Source organism: Pristiophorus japonicus, chromosome 13, assembly GCF_044704955.1.
Source record: "Pristiophorus japonicus isolate sPriJap1 chromosome 13, sPriJap1.hap1, whole genome shotgun sequence".
NCBI lineage: Eukaryota > Metazoa > Chordata > Chondrichthyes > Pristiophoridae > Pristiophorus > Pristiophorus japonicus.
Genome location: NC_091989.1, coordinates 54,321,540 through 54,341,528, shown reverse-complemented (window position 1 = coordinate 54,341,528; position 19,989 = coordinate 54,321,540). Strand labels below are relative to the sequence as shown.

The following is a 19,989-nucleotide window of genomic DNA, read 5'->3' as shown; positions in this document are numbered from 1 at the left end:
AGCAGCGTCGCATCCCACAGTAATACCCCTGACTACAAGGAGCACAAGGGTATCTAACAGCGATTCGCGAAGTATCGTCATCCAAGTAGACATTGCTGGAACCAGGATACCCATGGAAAACTGTTCGATCTGTGAGTGCGCAGCCGGCGATGATGTCATTGCCATGCGCAGCAACCCCTCAACCCCCCGCATTGACCCCTTATCGCCCTGTGGGGGAAATTGCCCCACAGGCCGCGAGGCTGGAGCTGACATTTGCTGTCAGGGCACTGTTTAAAGGGGAGGCCTGCAGTGCCCTGAGCCGCCATTTTTGTTTGTCGGCCGACTCTTGGGTCGGCTCAACCATGGCAGCCCTAGCATGGTCCTGGCCGCCATTGTGCAGCCCGGCATTCTGTGACTGGCTGCTTGCCCGGTCTCATGCTGCCCTGGTGCTCCAGTGGCAGCCACCAAAGGGCTTTGCAGATTGGGTTTCAGGTCAATAGTGACCGCCAGGATATCAACGGGCGGTGGTTAGACTCTCGCTTGGTCTCTCTCAGGTCTTTCTGCATGTGAACTGCTTTATTATCTGAGGAGTTGCGCATGATAATAAACACTATTATCAGCAAACATCCCCACTTCTGACATTAGGAGGGAAGATCATTGATGAAGCAGCTGAAGATGGTTGGGCCGAAGACAATGCCCTGAGTTACTCCTGCACTGATGTGCTGGGGCTGAGATGCTTGACCTTCAACAACCACAACTATTTATCTTCCTTTGTGCTAGGTATGACTCCAACCAGTTTTCCCCTGATTCCCATTGACTTTGATTTTACTGGGGCTCCTTGATGCCACACTCGGTCAAAGGCTGTCCTGTTGTCAAGGGCAGTCACTCTCAACTCACCTCCATAATTCACCTCTTTTGTCCATGGCTTGACCAAGGCTGTAATGAGGTCTGGAGCCAAGTGCTCCTGGCAGAACCCAAACTAAGCATTACTGAGCAGGTTATTTGTGAGTAAGTGCCACTTGATAGCACTGTCAACGACACCTTCCATCACTTTGCTGATGATTGACAGTAGGCTGATAGAAACATAGAAATATAGAAAATAGGCGCAGGAGTTGGCCATTCGGCCCTTCGAGCCTGCACCACCATTCAATATGATCATGGCTGATCATGCAACTTCAGTACCCCATTCCTGCTTTCCCTTCATACCCCTTGATCCCTTTAGTCATAAGTGCCACATCTAACTCCCTTTTCAATATATCTAACGAACTGGCCTCAACAACTTTCTGTGGTAGAGAATTCCACAGGTTCACAATTCTCTGAGTGAAGAAGTTTCTCCTCATCTCGGTCCTAAATGGCTTACCCCTTATCCTTAGACTGGGACCCCTGGTCTGGACTTCCCCAACATCGGGAACATTCTCCCTGCATCTAACCTGTCCAATCCCGTCAGAATTTTATATGTTTCTATGAGATCCCCACTCATTCTTCTAAATTCCAGTGACTATAAGCCTAGTCGATCCAGTCTTCCTTCATATGTCAGTCCTGTCATCCCAGGAATCAGTCTGATGAACCTTCGCTGCACTCCCTCAATAGCAAGAATGCCCTTCCTCAGATTAGGAGACCAAAACTGTACATAATATTCAAGGTGTGGCCTCACCAAGGCCCTGTACAACTGCAGTAAGACCTCCCTGCTCCTATACTCAAATCCTCTCGCTATGAAGGCCAACATGCCATTTGCCTTCTTCACCACCTGCTGTACCAGCATGCCAACTTTCAATGACTGATGTACCATGACACCCAGGTCTCATTGCACCTCCCCTTTTCCTAATCTGTCACCATTCAGATAATATTCTGCCTTCATGTTTTTGCCACCAAAGGGGATAACCTCACATTTATCTACATTATACTGCATCTGCCATACATTTGCCCACTCACCTAACCTGTCCCAGTCACCCTGCAGCCTCTTAGCATCCTCCTCACAGCTCACAATGCCACCCAGCTTAGTGTCATCTGCAAATTTGGAGATATTACATTCAATTCCTTCGTCTAAATCATTAATGTACACTGCAAATAGCTGAGGTCCCAGCACTGAACCTTGCGTTACCCCACTAGTCACTGCCTGCCATTCTGAAAAGGACCCGTTTATTCCTACTCTTTGCTTCCTGTCTGCCAACCAGTTCTCTATCCATGTCAATACCTTACCCCGAATACCATGTGCTTTACTTTTGCACACTAATCTCTTGTGTAAGACCTTGTCAAAAGCCTTTTGAAAGTCCAAATACACCATATCCACTGGTTCTCCTTTGTCCACTCTACTAGTTACATCCTCAAAAAATTATAGAAGATTCGTCAAGCATGATTTCCCTTTCATAAATCCATGCTGACTTGGATCGATCCTGTCACTTCTTTCAAAATGTGCTGCTATTACATCTTTAATAATTGATTCCAACATTTTCCCCACCACCAATGTCAGGCTGACCAGTCTATTTTCTCCCTGTTTTCTCTCTCCCTCCTTTTTTAAAAAGTGGGGTTATATTAGCTACCCTCCAATCCATAGGAACTGATCCAGTCTATAGAATGTTGCAAAATGACCACCAATGCATCCACTATTTCTAGGGTCACTTCCTTTAGTACTCTGGGATGCAGCCTATCAGGCCTTGGTGATTTATCGACCTTCAATCCCATCAATTTCCAATACACAATTTCCTGACTAATAAGGATTTCCTTCAGTTCCTCCTTCTCGCTAGACCCTCGGTCCCCTAGTATTTCCGGAAGGTTATTTGTGTCTTCCTTAATGAAGACAGAACCAAAGTATTTATTCAATTGGTCTGCCATTTCTTTGTTCCCCATTATAAATTCACCTGATTCTGACTGCAAGGGACCTACATTTGTCTTCACTAATCTTTTTCTCTTCACATATCTTTGAAGCTTTTGCAGTCAGTTTTTATGTTCCCTGAAAGCTTACTCTCATATTCTATTTTCCCCCTCCTAATTAAACCCTTTGTCCTCCTCTGCTGAATTCTAAATTTCTCCCAGTCCTCAGGTTTGCTGCTTTGCTGCTTTTTCTGGCCAATTTATATGCCTCTTCCTTGGATTTAACACTATCCCTAATTTCCCTTGTTAGCCACGGTTGAGCCACCTTCCCCATTTTATTTTTACGCCAGACAGAGATGTACAATTGTTGAAGTTCATCCATGTCATCTTTAAATGTCTGCCATTGCCTATCCACCGTCAACCTTTAAGTATCATTCGCCAGTCTATCCTAGCCAATTCACGTCTCATACCATCGAAGTTACCTTTCTTTAAGTTCAGGACCCTAGTCTCTGAATTAACTGTCCATCTTAATGAAGAATTCTACCATATTAACGTCACTCTTCTCCAAGGGGCCTCGCACAACAAGATTGCTAATTAATCCTCTCTCATTACACAACACCCAGTCTAGGATGGCCAGCTCTCTAGTTGGTTCGTCAACATATTGGTCTAGAAAACCATCCCTTACACACTCCAGGAAATCCTCCTCCACTGTATTGCTACCAGTTGGTTAGCCCAATCTATATGTAGATTAAAGTCACCCATGATAACTGCTGTACCTTTATTGCACGCATCTCTAATTTCCTGTTTGATGCCATCCCCAACCTCACTAATACTGTTTGGTGGTCTGTACATAACTCTCACTAACGTTTTCTGCCCTTTGGTGTTCCGCAGCTCTACCAATACAGATTCCACATCATCCAAGCTAATATCCTTCCTTACTATTGCGTTAATCTCCTCTTTAATCAGTAACGCTACCCCCACCTCCTTTTCCTTTCTGTCTATTCTTCCTGAATATTGAATACCCCTGGATGTTGAGTTCCCAGCCTTGGTCACCCTGGAGCCATGTCTCCGTACATCATATCCGTTAACAGCTATATGCGCAGTCAATTCATCCACCTTATTACGAATGCTCCTCGCATTGAGACACAGAGGCTTCAGGCTTTTTTTTTCAACACTCTTTGTCCTTTTAGAATTATGTTGTAACGTGGCCCTTTTTGATTTTTGCCCTTGATTTCTCTGCCCTCCACTTTTCCTTATCTCCTTTCTACCTTTTGCTTCTGCCCCCATTTTACTTCCCTCTGTCTCCCTGCATAGATTCCCATCCCCCTGCCATATTAACCCCTCCACAACAGTACTGGCAAACACTCCCCCATCAGTTCCAGTCCTGCCCAGGTGCAGACCGTCTGGTTTGTCCTGGTCTCAGCTCCTCCAGAACTGGTTCCAATGTCCCAGGAATTTGAATCCCTCCCTCTTGCACCATTCCTCAAGCCGCGTATTCATCTTAACTATCCTGCTATTTCTACTCTGACTAGCACGTGGCATTGGTAGCAATCCTGAGATTACTACCTTTGAGGTCCTACTTTTTAATGAAACTCCTAGCTCCTGAAATTCAGCTTGTCGGACCTCATCCCGTTTTTTACCTATATGCACTACGACAACTGGCTGTTCATCCTCACCCTCCAGAATGCCCTGCAGCTGCTCCGTGACATCCTTGACCCTTGCACCAGGGAGGCAACATACCATCCTGGAGTCTCGATTGCGGCCGCAGAAATGCCTATCTATTCCCTTTACAATAGAATCCCCTACCACTATAGCTCTTCCACTCTTTTTCCTGCCCTCCTGTGCAGCAGAGCTACCCATGGTGCCATGAACTTGGCTGCTGCTGCCTTCCCCTGATGAGCCATCTCCCCCAACAGTATCCAAAGTGGTATATCTGTTTGGACCAGTAATTGATCAGATTGGATTTGTCCTGTTTTTTGTGGACAGGACATACCTGGGCAGTTTTCCAAATTGTCGGATAGATGCCAGTTGTAGCTGTATTAGAACAGTTTGGCTAGAGGCACAGCTAGTTCTGGTCCCATCGCCTTTGCTATATTCAGTGTGCTCAGCTATTTCTTGATATCATGTGGAGTGAATTGAATTGGCTGAAGACTGGCTTCTGTGATGGTGGGGACCTCAGGAGGAGGCTGAGATGGATCATCCACTCAGCACTTCTGGCTGAAGATGGTTGCAAATGCTTCAGCATTGTCTTTTGCATTCATGCTGGGCTCCGCCATCATTGTGGATGGGGATATTCATGGTGCCTCCTCCTCCCATTAGTTGTTTAATTGTTCATCAACATTCACGACTGGATGTGGCAGGACTGCAGAGCTTTGATCTGATCCGTTGACTGTGGGATCACTTAGCTATCACTGTTTGAGCTTGCTGCTTCTGCTGTTTAGCATGCATGTAGTCCTGTGTTACAGCTTCCCCAGGTTGGCACCTCATTTTTAGGTATGCCTGATGTTCCTCCCAGCATGCTCTTCTGCACTCCTCATTGAATCAGGGTTGCTCCCCTGGCTTGATAGTAATGGTAGAGTGAGAGATATGCCAGGCCATGAGAATACAGGTTGTGGTGGAATAAAATTCTGCTGCTGCTGATGGCCCACAGTGCCTCATGAATGCCCAGTTTTGAGCTGCTAGACCAGTTCTGAATCAATCACATTTAGCACAGTGGTAGTGCTTCACAACACAATTGAAGTGTTGAAGTGTGAAGACGGGACTTTGTCTCCACAAGGACTGTACAGTGATCACTACTACCAATGCTGTCATGGACAGATGCATCTGCTACAGGTAGATTGGTGAGGATGAGGTCAAGTAGGTTTTTCCTTCGTGTTGGTTCTCTCACCACCACCAGTCTGGCAGCTATGTCGTTCAGGACTCAAACAGATTGGTGCTATCAAGCCACTTTTGGTGATAGACATTGAAATCCCCCACCCAGAATACATTCTGTGCCCATGGTAAGGGTGATAGCGCGGGTGGTACGTGTGTGTGCCGGCAGTCGGCAACTAGGCAGATTTAGACGTCATTAGCGTGTAACGCTGATTTAATACACGACCTGCCGTTTTCAACCTCGCCGCTCCATTCAACTCCATCTCCTAAACACGCACAGCTGAATGTACGTTCAGTTGCACAAGGGACTCCCCACCAGCGCTACTTAAAGGGATACATCCAACTTGCAGGTTAGTACTGGCTCTTGCAGATTTTGTAGAAGTACTGGGTTGTTGGAAAATTGGTAAATTGTGCAGGGAGTGCTGCTGGATGTTGGGGAGGCATTGGGTGCGACTGGAAGTCCTCTGAGTACACCACTTGCTCCCAATCATGGGTCTCTAGTTGCAGTCTCTCTTATATTGCAGCATTACAGGAAGATGGAGCAGAGGCAGCAAAGAAGACATGCTGCTCGCAGAGGGAGGAGGAGTACTCTCAGCCGGAGGCCTTAACTACTTAGGATCTTCAGAGAGCACGTCTACCTTCACCTAAGCCAGGAGCAGTGTGTTCGGCAGCTCAGCTTCATGAAGGAAGTGGTCACAGAACTGTGCCACCTCTTGGAACCAGACCTGCAGCCTCAAAGCAGGATGATGAGGGCGCTGCCAGTGGCCCTCAAGGTGATTGTGGCCCTGAAACAGGCGATATAGCAAACATCACGCAGTTCGCCGTCCATCGCTGACCCCGGGAGGTCACAGAGGTTCTGTACACTAGGAAAGGGGACTTCACTGTCTTCTCTCTATACAGAGAGAGAAGCAGGAGGAGTACGCATGTGGCTTTGCCAAAATAACGGGTTTGTCCATGGTGCAGGGTGCCATCAACTGTACGCACCTAGGTTTGTAGGCTCTGCATCTCAATGGTGAATTGTACCGTAACCACAAAGGGTACCACTCACTTAATGTGCAGTTGGTGTGCGACCATGCCCAGCACATCATGCTGGTGAATGTCCGCTATTCTGGCAGCAGTCATAATGTGTTCATTCTGCACCATTCCGCTGTGCCAGCGATCTTCTAGCAGCCACATCGAATCCGATTGTGGCTGCTCAGCGATAAGGGCTATCTACTCTAATCCTGACTGATGACTCTCCTTTGCAACCTCACCACTCATGGCCAGCATCTAATGAGAGCCATGCTGCCATGAGGAACATCACTGAGCAGACCATCGGGCTGCTGAAGCAATGGTTCCGCTGCCTTGACTGCTCAGGAGGAGCCCTCCAGTACTCGACAAAGCGGGTGTCCCAATTTGTGGTGGTCTGCTGCATCCTCCACAACGTGAGGGCGCAATCCTTGCCACAGTGGGTCTGCGACCATATGAAGAGGAGGAAGGGAGGAGGCAGCCTACACATCCACGTTCTAGACGGGTTGCCCATGAGCACATCATCAGACTCCAGTTCCCCTGAATGAAACCCCAGATTCCCATTGCTCACCACTTCCCCACCTTACCATCCCTCTGTCACAGAACATCACAGCGTCCTCTTGGTCACAAAGCTGAAATGAAAGCCACCATAAAACAAGCATTTCAAACCAAATTTATAAATCAATCAATCCAATATAACAAAGTAAACCAATCACTCTTGTTCATTCCCTTAGTATCTGTCTTCCGTGTGCCTTTGCCTGTCATGCTGCACCTACTCGTGCTACCCCAGTGGCTACAGCATGGCTGGTGGAAAGTTGCTGACTTTCATGGGGTGAACCTGCAGATGGCTTTGCAGGATGATCTCCAGCAGCTCTGGGCCTAGAAGGCCCGGCTGCGTACTGCACCACCATGGTATGGGCGGCAGCAGTCTCGCTGGCTGGTTGGCAGGCAACAAGAGTAGCAATGGCAGGGGTGGGAGGACAAATGCTGTCATCCTGAGAGAGGACAAATGGTTTGTACTCCATGGAGCCACTGCCACTCACCCAGCGTGCCACTTCAGCATTCTTAGTAATTTGTTGGAGGACAGATTACCGGTCTGCCGTGACACCCTGCAAGCCCCTTTCAATACTGGTAAACACAGCCACAATGGCAGCAGTCTGAGCTTGTGTGGCAGCAAGCTGAGCCTGCATCAGAGCAGTCTGAGCTTGCAGGACAGAAGTCTGAGCTTCCACTGCAGAACTCAAATGTTGGCTTGCTTCTGCTTGTGCTGCAGTGGAAGCTGAAACATCGTCCATCAGACTTTGCATCACGGTAGGGTCCACAAGTTACCCATTACTTCCATCCTGGAAATCATGGATCCAAGTTCTGCCCAAAGCCCTGTGCAAAGTTGGTGCCAGACTCATCCATGCTCCTTGACAGTGACAATAGGCTCTCTGGCAGGCATGCCAATACACCAAAAATTTCTGTGTGCATGACCATCACCCTCCTTCTGTAGGTCACATTATTGAATTTCTCATTTGTGTCCTGTGCAGCAAAACTCGTGTACAACCTCAACCTCCGGAGAGCTGGCACCTGTGCTATCCTTACGCCTTGCCCTGGCTGCAGGCCACTCATGCCCGGTGTCTCACTATGTGCAGATCACACCTCTAAACTATCCTCTAATGTATGATTATGCCAGTATCTAAGATGGTGCATGCAAGTGTACGATTGAGTGATGATGTCTCTTCTTCTCCATCACTTTCCTCTTGCTCTTCCTGCACTGACTGGCCAGGTTGGAGTTCTTGGGTGTCTGAAAGGAGAAAAGAAAAAGATATTAAATGATATGGGCCATAGTTAGGTTATCATCATCATAGGCAGTCCCTTGGAATCAAGGAAGACTTGCTTCCACTCCTGAAGTGAATTCTTTGGTGGCTGAACAGTCCAATACGAGATCCACAGACTGTCACAGGTGGGACAGATAGTCGTTGAGGGTGGGACTGGTTTGCCGCACGCTCTTTCCGCTGCCTGCACTTGATTTTTGCACGCTATCGCCGCTGAGACTCAAAGTGCTCAACGCCCTCCCGGATGCACTTTCTCCACTTAGGATGGCCTTTGGCCAGGGACTCCCAGGTGTCAGTGGTGATGTCGCACTTTATCAGAGAAGCTTTGTAACATTTCCGCTGCCCACCTTTGGCTCGTTTGCCGTGAAGGAGCTCCGCATCGAGCACTTGCTTTGGGAGTCTCGTGTCTGGCATGTAAACTATGTGGCCTGCCCAGCGAAGCTGATCGAGTATGGTCAGTGCTTCAATGCTGGGGATGTTAGCCTGGACGAGGACACTGATGTTGGTGCGCCTGTCCTCCCAGGGGATTTGTAGGATCTTGCGAAGACATTGTTGGTGATATATCTACAGCGACTTGAGGTGTCTTCTGTACATCGTCCATGACTCTGAGCCATACAGGAGGGTGGGTATTACCACAGCCCTGTAGACAATGAGCTTGGTGGTAGATTTGAGGGCCTGGTCTTCGAACACTCTTTTCCTCAGTCGGCCAAAGGTGCACTGGAGGCAGTGTTAAGTCTCTGCATCAATGTTTGCTTTTGTTGATAAGAGGCTCCCGAGGAATGGGAAATGGTCCACGTTGTCGAGGGCCGTGCCGTGGATCTTGATGACTGGGGGGCAGTGCTGTGCAGCGAGGACAGGCTGGTGGAGGACCTTTGTCTTACGGATGTTTAGCGTAAGGCCCATTGCTTTTGTATGTCTCAGTAAATATGTCGACTATATCCTGGAGTTCAGCCTCAGAATGTGTGCAGACGCAGGCATCATCCGCGTACTGCAGCTCAACGACAGACGTTAGGGTGATCTTGGACCTGGTCTGGAGGAGGCGTAGGTTAAACAGCTTCCCACTGGTTCTGTAGTTTAGTTCCACTCCAGCGGGGAGCTTGTTGACTGCGAGGTGGAGCATGGCAGTGAGGAAGATTGAGAAGAGGGTTGGAGCGATGACACAGCCCTGTTTGACCCCGGTCTGGACATGGATTAGGTTTGTAATGGATCCGTTGGTAAGGATCACAGCCTGCATGTTGTCGTGGAGCAGGCAAAGGATGTTGACAAACTTTTGGGGGTATCCGAAACGGAGGAGGACGCTCCATAGACCCTCACGGTTGACAGTGTCAAAGCCTTTGTAAGTTCGAAAAAGGCCATGTATAAGGGCTGGCGCTGCACCATGCATTTTTCCTGCAGCTGCAAAGATCATGTCCGTTGTGCCCCGTAGGGGATGAAATCCGCACTATGACTCCGGGAGGAACTCCTCAGCCACAGGGAGAAGACAGCTGAGGAGAACTCTAGCAACAACTTTCCCAGTGGCTGATCGTAGGGAGATTCCTCTGTAAGTGCCGCAGTCGGACTTGTCCCCTTTTTTAAAGATTGTCACGTTCACTGCATCTCTGAGATCTCCCAGCATGCTCTCCTCCCACCAGATGAGAGAGATAAGGTCATGTATCTGTGCGAACAGCGCCTCTCCGCCATACTTTAGCGCCTCAGCACGGATTCCATCCGCTCCCGTAGCCTTGTCGTTCTTGAGCTGTTTTATGGCTTTTCCGACCTCGTGCAACATTGGGGTTTCATTGAGGTGGTGGCGGGTCGCTTGCTGCGGGATGGAGTTGAAACACTTGAGTCAAAGGCAGAGTCTCGATTGAGGAGATCTTCGAAGTGCTCCTTCCAGTGGTGACAGCCTCGGTGTCCATGATGAGTGTTTCCCCAGCGGTGGGGTAAGGCCTTGGGAGTTTGGACCATGGGTGGCCTTCACTGCGGTGAATAATCCTCGCATATCGTGGCTGTCGGCCAATTGTTGTATCTCCTGTGCTTTCTCCATCCACCACCTGTTCTTTAGGTCCCGGGTTTTTTGTTGGACCTCAGCCTTGAGCCACCTGTAATGTTGCTTTGCTACTCCCGAGTTGGGTTGTTGCTTGACGCTTAGAAATGCTCTGCACTTGCGATCTATTAGTTCTTGGATCTCCTGATCATTCTCATCAAACCAGTCTTGTTTTCTGGTTGAGTACCAAGTGACTCTTCACAGGTACTGATTATGGAGGCCTGGAGGGCAGACCGAGCGCTGTGGGCATTCTGCATCTCAGGGTCATCAAGGCACGCCAGGTTAGCTGTGAGGCTGTGTAGGGCTCTCTTAGCTGGGTCTTTAAGTGCCTCGGCATTGACTTTTTTGCGACACTGCTTCTGCCGTCCCCTCCGCTTTGGGGCTATGTTAATGTCGATGATGGATTGGATTAGGCGGCTGTCCATCCAGCAGTTGTCAGCTCTTGTCATGGCGCGGGTGATGCGCACATCCCGATCCCTGGCTCGGATGATGATATGGTCGAGCAGGTGCCAGTGTTTGGAGCGAGGGTGTTGCCACGATGCCTTGTCTTTGTCCCTCTGGCAGAACACGATGTTGGTGATGAGAAGTTCATGTTCTAGATATTTTGTCAGGAGTAGGGTACCGCTGGAGTTGGCTTTCACTATCCCCTCTCTGCCAATCATGCCTCCCCAGAGGGTTGTGTCTTTGCCAACCCTGGCGTTGAAGTCACCTAGGAGGATCAATTTGTCGCCTGCGGGGACGCTGGACAGAAATGTTTCGAGGTTGGAATAAAATCCTCTTTGGTCTCATCCGTTGCATAGAGTGTTGGGGCATACGCACTGATGACTGTGACGCATTGGTTCCAGGATAGGGTGAGTCGAAGAGTCATGAGGCGTTCATTAACCCCGCAAGAGGAGTCTTTGAAGCGGTCGACCAGCTCATTTTTGAAGGCGAAGCCGACTCCGTGAGGGCAGCGTTCTTCCTCTGGTTTTTCTTTCCAGAAAAAGGTGTATCCTCCACCTTGTTCCTTGAGCTGGCCTTCCCCTGCCCGCCGGGTCTCGCTTAGGGCGGCGATATCGATGTCAAAGCATCTAAGGTCCCGGGCAACTATGGCGGTGTGGCATTCCGGCCTGTTGCTGTTGGAGTTGTCCATGAGGGTCCTGGCATTCCAGGTCTTGAACTTCATGTTAACGAAGTGGAAGATGCCTATGCATGAGTTCTTTTAATGTGGGGTGGCCGTTGCACACCGGCAATCACACGGGCTTAGCTGAGCAAGGTCTTCGTCCAGTGGCAAGGGGGTCCAAGACGACTGGAGACCAGACACTGCTGTGTGAGCCTAATTGCCTACGATGAGATGTTGGCCGCAAGCTTGGCGCCAAGTAGCGCCCTTGATGGTAGGTGGCCTGAGGCTTGGCTGGGGGCAGGCATTAGAAAGGTCAATTGTCCGCTGGAGTTCTGAGGGATGTTTAAAAGTTTCTTCCAAAGTTTAAAAAAAATGTTTCGGGTTAGGGTGAGTCGAAGAGCCATGAGGTGTTCGTTAACCCCGCAGGGGAAGTGTTTGAGGCGGTCGACCAGCTCGTTTTTGATGGCGAAGCTGACTCCGTGAAGGCGGCGTTCTTCCTCTGGTTTTCCTTTCCAGAAAAAGGTGTAACCTCCAACTTGGGTATATGGAGTTACGTTGCAGAATACCCATGATCTCATTGAATGGCTGAATGGCCTATTCCTGTGGTGAGGGAATGCAGGGTGGGCAACGTCTGCACAGGAGAAGTCGGAGTGGGCGAAATCAGGGGCTGAATGGCCTATTCCTGCTCCTATGTTGTGGTGAGGGGAGTTGGGGTGTAAGCAAGATGCGCATGCTTACACTATCAGCAGCTTGTAAGTGAGAAGAGATTGTGGGATGAGGGGGAAGTGGAATATGAGAAATGTGAGAAGGAGGATTAGGTATGAGCATACCGTCATCTTAAATAGTTTCAGCCTCACTGCTGACCACAACCTCAGAGACAGCCCCTCCAATAATTTTGAGCAGCTTCTCCTCCAAGTAAGGATATGTTAGCTTGCCTCTCCCCCCGCCCCCCCTGCCAGTTAGCATTGGTTGCCTGCGGTTATGAGCCACCATACCCTACAAGAGAGAGGGAAGTATGTCAGTGAGTGTGGTGCAATATGTTTGTGTGATGTGCTTGTCACGGTTGAATAGCTGGCAGTGTGTGCAAGGTGTGAGATGTGGGTGCAAAGGTGAGGTGAAGCTATGAACGTGAGGTTTGAATTGTTATTGATAGAGATTGTTGGTGGGTGAGATGGGGTATGGTGCATTAAGCAGTGTGTGGGGCTAGTAGTGCAGCTGGTGGGAGACGGTGAGGTCATTGAACTGATTTCAGCACTGCATCCATGTCCTCAGGGCAAGACTGCTGGCATTGAATTCGTCGTCTATCTGCTCCCACTACCTTCGCAGTGTGTGTCTGGAAGGTCTCCTGGTCCCCTGCGGATAGATGACCTGTCTCCTCCTTTCCACCCCCTGCACTAAGACTTCTAGTGCTGCATCCAAGAATCTTGGAGCCCTTCCTATGGCCGGTTGGGCCATTAATCACTCTTTTTCTTTGTGAGCCTTGCCTCCACAACCAGTTGCATGAGCTGCTGCAGGCAGAATGCATCTCCTCTTTATGAAGTGGAGGCTAGCTTTAGTTGGAGCTAGTCTCGCATCAACTTGGGGCCCCTGCTGAAAGTTCAGCCAATCAGCAGTGTGTTCAGCACTGGGTTAAGTGCTACAATCATTGCAATTAGGAGACAGCACGAAGGTTGTGTGCTGTCTGCATTATTTTCAATGGGCATGGCCCGATCATGCATTATGATACCACACATGTTTTCAAGGGCTATCTTTCTTCCCAGTCTACCCTTGTGCCATTATAGTTTTGGAAGAATATTTTATTTTCCACCTATTGCTATATTTGATTTAAGCTTTCTATCTGTTTCCCAAATGCCTTTTTCTTTTCCATCTATTTCTGTTGCCAGCCTAATGTAATTTCACTGGGAGATCAATAGAACCTTGGATAATGGTGGAGCTGTAGTTGTGTTGGGTCTCTGCCATTTCTGGGAGTATCTGACTTAACTTGTAAGGAATAGAACCTCTGTCTGCTTCTAGAAGAAAAATGTCATCAAGAGGGGTTGAAGCCAAAGGCAGGAACACCCTATGTCAGAAGCTCCCATTTCATTAGCTGAGTTGGGATCTGCCATAACTGGACATAAGTACTGTCAGTAAGGTGAAGTATGCTCTGCTCACACCCTGGGGATATTCGCTGATGATTGTACAGTCTTCAGTTCTGTTGTGTATGGAGAAAGAGTCAGACTGAACACTGTGAGCTCAAAGTAAAGTGTGACCTTAGTCTTTTATTGCAGGTCTCCAGAATGCCTCTCCAACATGTGAAGCCTCCTTAAATACTTGTGCTCCCAAGGGGTTATGGGATCCCTTGGGACTCCAGGGAATGAGCCCTCTGGTGGCTGTACAGAGTAAATACAAGTATACATACATAACAAGTTCCATTTGCAACTCTTCAGATAATGAAGCAGTCCGTACTCGCATGCAGTCAGAACTGGACAACATTCAGGCTTGGTGTGATAAGTGGCAAGTAACATTCACGCCACACAAGTACCAGGCAATGACCATCTCCAACAAGAGACAGTCTATCCATCTCCCCTTCATATTCAATGGCAGGACCATCATCAAATTCCCTACGATCAACATCCTGGGGGTCACCATTGACCAAAAGCTTAATTGGACCAACCACATAAATACTGTTGCTACGAGCAGGTCAGAGGCTGGGTATTATGCGATGGGTGACTCACCTCCTGACTCCCCAAAGATTTTCCACCATCTACAAGGCACAAGTCAGAAGTGTGATGGGATACTCTCCACTTGCCTGGATGAGTGCAGCTCCAACAACACTGAAAAAGCTCAATACTATCTAGGACAAAGCAGCCCATTTGATTGGCACCCCATCCACCACCTTAAACATTCACTCCCTTTGCCACTGGTGCACCGTGTATGCTGTGTGTACCATCTACAAGATGCATTGCAGCAACTCATCAAGGCTTCTATGACAGCACTTTCCAAACCCACAACCTCTACCACCAGAAGGACAAGACCAGCAGGTATATGGGATCATCGCCACCTCCAAGTTTCCCTTCAAGTCATACACCACCCTGACTTGGAAATATGTTGCTATTCCTTCATCATCACTGGATCAAAATCCTGGATCTCTCTGCCTAACAGCATTGTGGAAGTACCTTTACCACATGGACTGCAGCGATTCAAGGTGGCTCACGACCACCTTCTCAAAGTCAATTAGGGAATGGACAACAAATGCTGACCCTGCCAGCGATGGCCACATCCAATGAATGAATGAATGCAAAAAATATGTGGACCCCACTGGTGAGCTTCAGGCCAGGGAAGCAGTTTTGGACTTCTGAAGAAATTTCAGTTAATTAAAAAAAAATAGATTTTCAATATCAGCTAAGAGGGCAACTAACTAAGTGCCTTCCCACTCAGCTTACAATTAACTGCTAGGATCATGACCTGAGGAATTTTGGTTCACCCATGTCTTTAATATCCATTTCTATAACAGAGCACGCAAACTGTACAAGCTCTCTAACTGTTGTCTAACCAATATTCTCACCCATTCAACTGCTTCTACTTCCTGAGTGGTTTTATAGGTCACTCATGCTGATATAGCCCTGGGGGTGGGGGGGAAACCATCAGTCTTATTGTAAACAGTAGAAGGCTACCTGTGTTGACAAATCTGGATATTTTCTATTATTACCAATTTGAGAGAAAAATGAGGGAGTGCTTTGAACAGAGAATACACTCGTCCTGTTTAATCTTTAACTGTTGTGATGATTGCTTATTTTACTGATAAAATATATTTTTTTTCACAGTGTCTTTGTGTAAACCCATCACTTACAATAAAACTGTTGAAATGGATTCCTGTTTATCAGTTGATATTGAACTTACAAAATGTGAAGGACAATGTCCAGGATCAACAGAGTAAGTCATTTTTTTAAAGTTTACGACTTAAATAAGGAAACATTAACAACTGCTGAAGAGTGAATAATCCAGACCAAAATAATAAATCTATAGTTATGGCTCAAAATTAGTGAGTGCCTGTGTGTCAGAGCACCCAGACACTGCTGATGAAAAAATTGAGTGTTTGAGTACTGTGACTGATGGGATATTTTTACCCCATTCCTCTATATTCAATGCCCTTCTAAGGCTGCCCCATGCTGCCATTCAGCTATCTCAATGTATCCTTGGCTATCTAATTTTCATTCATCAAATAGCCCTTCTCAATCAATAGAGTGATTGAGGAAATGCTATGGGGAAGTAAGAGCATTCCCGCCTTCTTCTTTTTCACTCATGGTGCTAGACTTGTTTTGAGTGAGTCCAAGATTACATCCTCAATCTAGTTGAATTGTCCATGTATGAAAGTATGGCACTCAACAAAATCGATGACTTCTCAACTTCATAGTTTGATGCAGATAGAGAAAACAATCAGACTAAGGAGAGTAACCTATAAACCAACATTCATGCCAATTTTGATTGATTTAAGTAGCAATCGCAGTTGTGTTGGTTGTCCCAGAATTATGCTTCAGGACTTTGTTTTCAGCCTAATAAGAAGGCCACATTATGAACCTTCCCAAGAGTTCAATTCCTGCCCCACACAGGTGATAGCCCAGATTTTCCTACCTGTTATGGCTTGACTTGTCTGGCATCCCTTTGTTTGTTCTCCATCTCTTCCAACCACATTAAGGAGGGGGAGCAATTCCGATTGGAAAATCCATTGGTACTAATAATGAGGATTGGGTCAAAAAATCTGACAATTGGAACAAGATTTCAAGAAAACACAAGTAAAAAAAAGATTTAAAAATAAGAAAGATGGTAAAGAAATGTTTAACAGGATGACTGTGTCCTTTCAATCATCTTCTATACAGTTACTGCTGTCCAGCAGTCCTGGGCATCCATTTCACCCAGGCTTGATTTACATCTGATGCTTTGTATGACAGAAAATTTAGATTCAAATTATTTTCCTCTTGTTTGAGTCAAGCATTTCCCTGCCTGCCAGAAATTATGGCAAAAAATGGGCGAGCATTAAAATGGGTAGAGATCAACTTCCCATTTCTTGCTGTTGTACACTAATTAATAGCCAAAATTTTATTGATTATAGAACAATTTTCATTTATATAATGCCCTCAATGTAACTAATATCCCAAGATGTTTCACAAATAATATATAGAAAACAGATACCAAGCCACGAATGGAGAGATTAGAAGGGATGACCTAAACCTTGGTCAAAGAGATGGGTCTCAAGGAGGTTATTAAAGATGGAGATAGAGATGGAGAGTGTAGGTAGTTAGTTCTAAAGAGTAGGATTGAAGTGGCTGAATATTCTGCTAACTATAGAGGGCAAAGGTAGGGGTAAGGTACAGAAAGCTGGAGCCAGGGGTACAAAGTGTTAGGGAGAGGAAATTGAGTAGCAGAAAATTGCAGAGATAGGGTGGTATATGGCCATAGAGAGGTTTAAAGATGATAAGGATTTTAAATGTAGTATATTGGAGGACCGGAAGCCAGTGCACGTTCTCGAGGACAAATGTGATGGGTGAATGGGATTTTGTGTAGGACAGGTTACTTGTGGCAGAGTTTTAGATAAATTGGAGTCTTGGGAGGCCAAGAAACAGAGGGCTAGAAATTCTGTCGCGCCCTTAACTTTTGAAAAGTGGTAAGTTTAGCACCAGGCGGTGGTCAATCTCGGCGCCCGTGAAATTGAATGTCTGCATTTAAAGAATAGAGGGGTCGCTAAATCAAGCACTAATGGTGTAGGCGAGTGGCATTAGGCTCCAAGCGATAACGAAAATGATGTGCTGTGTAATTGGGAGTGAGCATTGATGAAGGCGCCTTCCAGCCATTAAAGGGGAGGGTCACTGGAGTCTGCACACCAGCCCTTAATGATTCGGGGAGTGCAGAATGGTGATATGCTGTGGGATGAAATGCAAAGGCCTTTGACAGCCCGCAACTCTCTGGGGAATAAGCAGCATGTATCTGGCTGCTGATACATCATGCGCTTTTTGGAACGCATAAATGACCTTTGGAACGGAAGTACTGGGGCGCATCCCTTTAAGTAGCGCCCCACTAGCCGGCTTGTTCAAGCCTCTGCTCCCCGGTGCTGTCAGCACGAGATGGTAAGACGGGGAGCACTACTGAAGTTTGCAGATTGGATGCACAGGCTGACGTCATGATTTGCATGGCTAAAAGTGCCAAGGTGCTAACTGTTATTGGCGGTGCTACGGGGCCAGCAAATGTGACGTGTGGTGCGGGATTCGCCCCACTATGGCGCTATTGCCTGAGCGCCACGTTAGTGCCCCTCCCAGGTGCTAATGGGAGGTGCTAAGCAGCCGAATTTCTCCCCCAGAGTGTTAGAGTAGTCGGGGCCAAAATTCAGAGTCCCTATAAGGTCTGTTTCCGCCATTTTGCGGTGCCATGCAGTGGAATCGAGTGGTTGCCGCGTTGCAGTCCAATGGCCGCCCTGACCCAATTTCAGTTCGGGGATTTTTCAGCCTGTCCCCACTTTCGCCCCACAGCTGCCGACCGGCACAAGCACGTTATCAAAGCGCGCACCGCCGCTATCCCGCGCCTCTATTTTAATCCGCCCCAAAGTTAATTAAAGAAATCCACGAGCCACTGGATGGTGGCCTGACAGCTTTTTTCTGTCGGTGCACCTTGTCTGCTCTATCTCTGCCCTGCCGGTGAGACAGCCATTAAAGGTGAGGGCTGAATGCCGCAGCCGGCATCTTATTTTTTTTGCCGGCCAATTTCCATTTCGGCCGGACTATTGCTCCCCCGGGTTCGGCCGGGCCACCAACAGGCAGCCTGGCACCCCTTCTTGGATGCCAGGTCACTGGCCCGGCTGAAACCCTCCCTGATGGCCCAGTGGCCGAAGCTAAAGAATCCCCGATTCTCTCCCCTTTATCGGAAGGGAGAGTGGGGTGACGCACACGCGCTGTGACCTCACCACCGCTCCGCCACTGAGTGACCTACGCCCCACTATGACCGACTTCCGGTCCAATATTGAAAAATCTTCTAAGTGCTGAAAATGGATTGGATGGCCGCCTCATCACTCCCAGTGGAAAAACGAGATAAAAAAATCACAGGTGTGCCAGCTTTCTGGCATGTCTTAATTTCGGCCCAATCATGTCTGGAGATGATGAAGACATGGATAAGGGTTTTAGCAGCAAATGAGTTCAGGTAGAGTCTAAGACAGGCAATGTCATAAAGGTGTTGTAGACTTATCTCTGAATGATGGTCCCTTCAAGCATAACTCCCTGCCAATTTCCATTTATTGGTTTATTTGAGATCATATTTTCAAAAATTCAATGTAATTACTAATGGTAACACATGACAAAATATCATTTAATGCCTTTAAGGAAACTGTTGTATGAGTAAAATGATCTAGTGTTTGTGTTTGATTCACTGTGACGAATGGTTTGGTCATATTCCAGATACGATATTGTCACAGGCACTATGAAGCACCTGTGTACATGCTGCCATGAAAATGAGGTACAACAAAGGCAAATAGAACTTCAGTGTGATGTTCCACGTCAAGCCTTCAGATATATTTACATCAAGTCATGTACTTGCATGTAAAAACGAAAAGTAATTAGCTGTGATAATGTATTTATCGACTCCATACAAACTGTGTAGATGATTTGGAAATATAAAATTAATACAATGTAGTCACTAACTTGATTTTAATCATATACTTCATGTTAACAAACTGAAAATCTAATTTCAAATAAAATACTGCTCTGTTGTCAAGGATTTGAGAAATCTTACCTCTCTCTATTTTGCAAACCTATTGGCTTTTATGCAATTATACATGCTAATAAATGTATTTACAAATGATAGAATCCATCTTGTAGTTCTCTTATTATGAGTTTTGATATATTTTAGCCAAAAATGTACAAACAGTACGGAAGCTGCTTACCATACCTATACTTGCAGATAAAATACAGGCAGGAAAACTTCTTCCCAATGTTTAATTGGAGGAAATCTTGGCTCATCCAGGACTAGATATCAGGAAAGCAGTGGAGGAGTCGAGAGAGGCTTGAAACAGGCAGATGCTCTGGCTGCCCAGAGGAAGGCCCCATTGAGTACGGTGGCCACTGAAGAGCCGGCGTAAAGTGGGGTGAAGCCATTTTCAGGTCACTATCAGTTTACAGCAAAGGCCCAAGCAAAGTCTACCCTGTTATGTATTGTGTGGATTTCAAACAACAGTCACTAAAGAAGCTAACTAAGATAAGTATTAACTGTAGACTCCTGATGGCTCAGATTAATGCACCTACAAATAGGTAACTTTAATATCCAAAAGAGATAATGATGTAATTAATTTATGAATGCAGGCAACTGCATCAAATAAGGCAGCTAAGAGAGATGACATCCATGCAAAAGCTGAT

At 47.1% G+C, this 19,989-nt stretch overlaps 1 protein-coding gene across 1 annotated transcript in view; it reads left to right on the top strand.

Annotated features, from left to right (window-relative positions):
- The window catches only part of LOC139278100 (mucin-2-like), a 137,722-nt gene extending 118,376 nt beyond the window's left edge, over positions 1-19,346 (top strand). The window contains exons 113-114 of the mRNA XM_070896759.1: positions 15,421-15,529; positions 19,036-19,346. Coding sequence (XP_070752860.1) covers positions 15,421-15,529; positions 19,036-19,180 — 254 coding nt within the window. The 3' untranslated portion in view covers positions 19,181-19,346. The remainder of the gene's footprint in view (positions 1-15,420; positions 15,530-19,035) is intronic.
- The last annotated feature ends 643 nt before the right edge of the window (positions 19,347-19,989 follow it).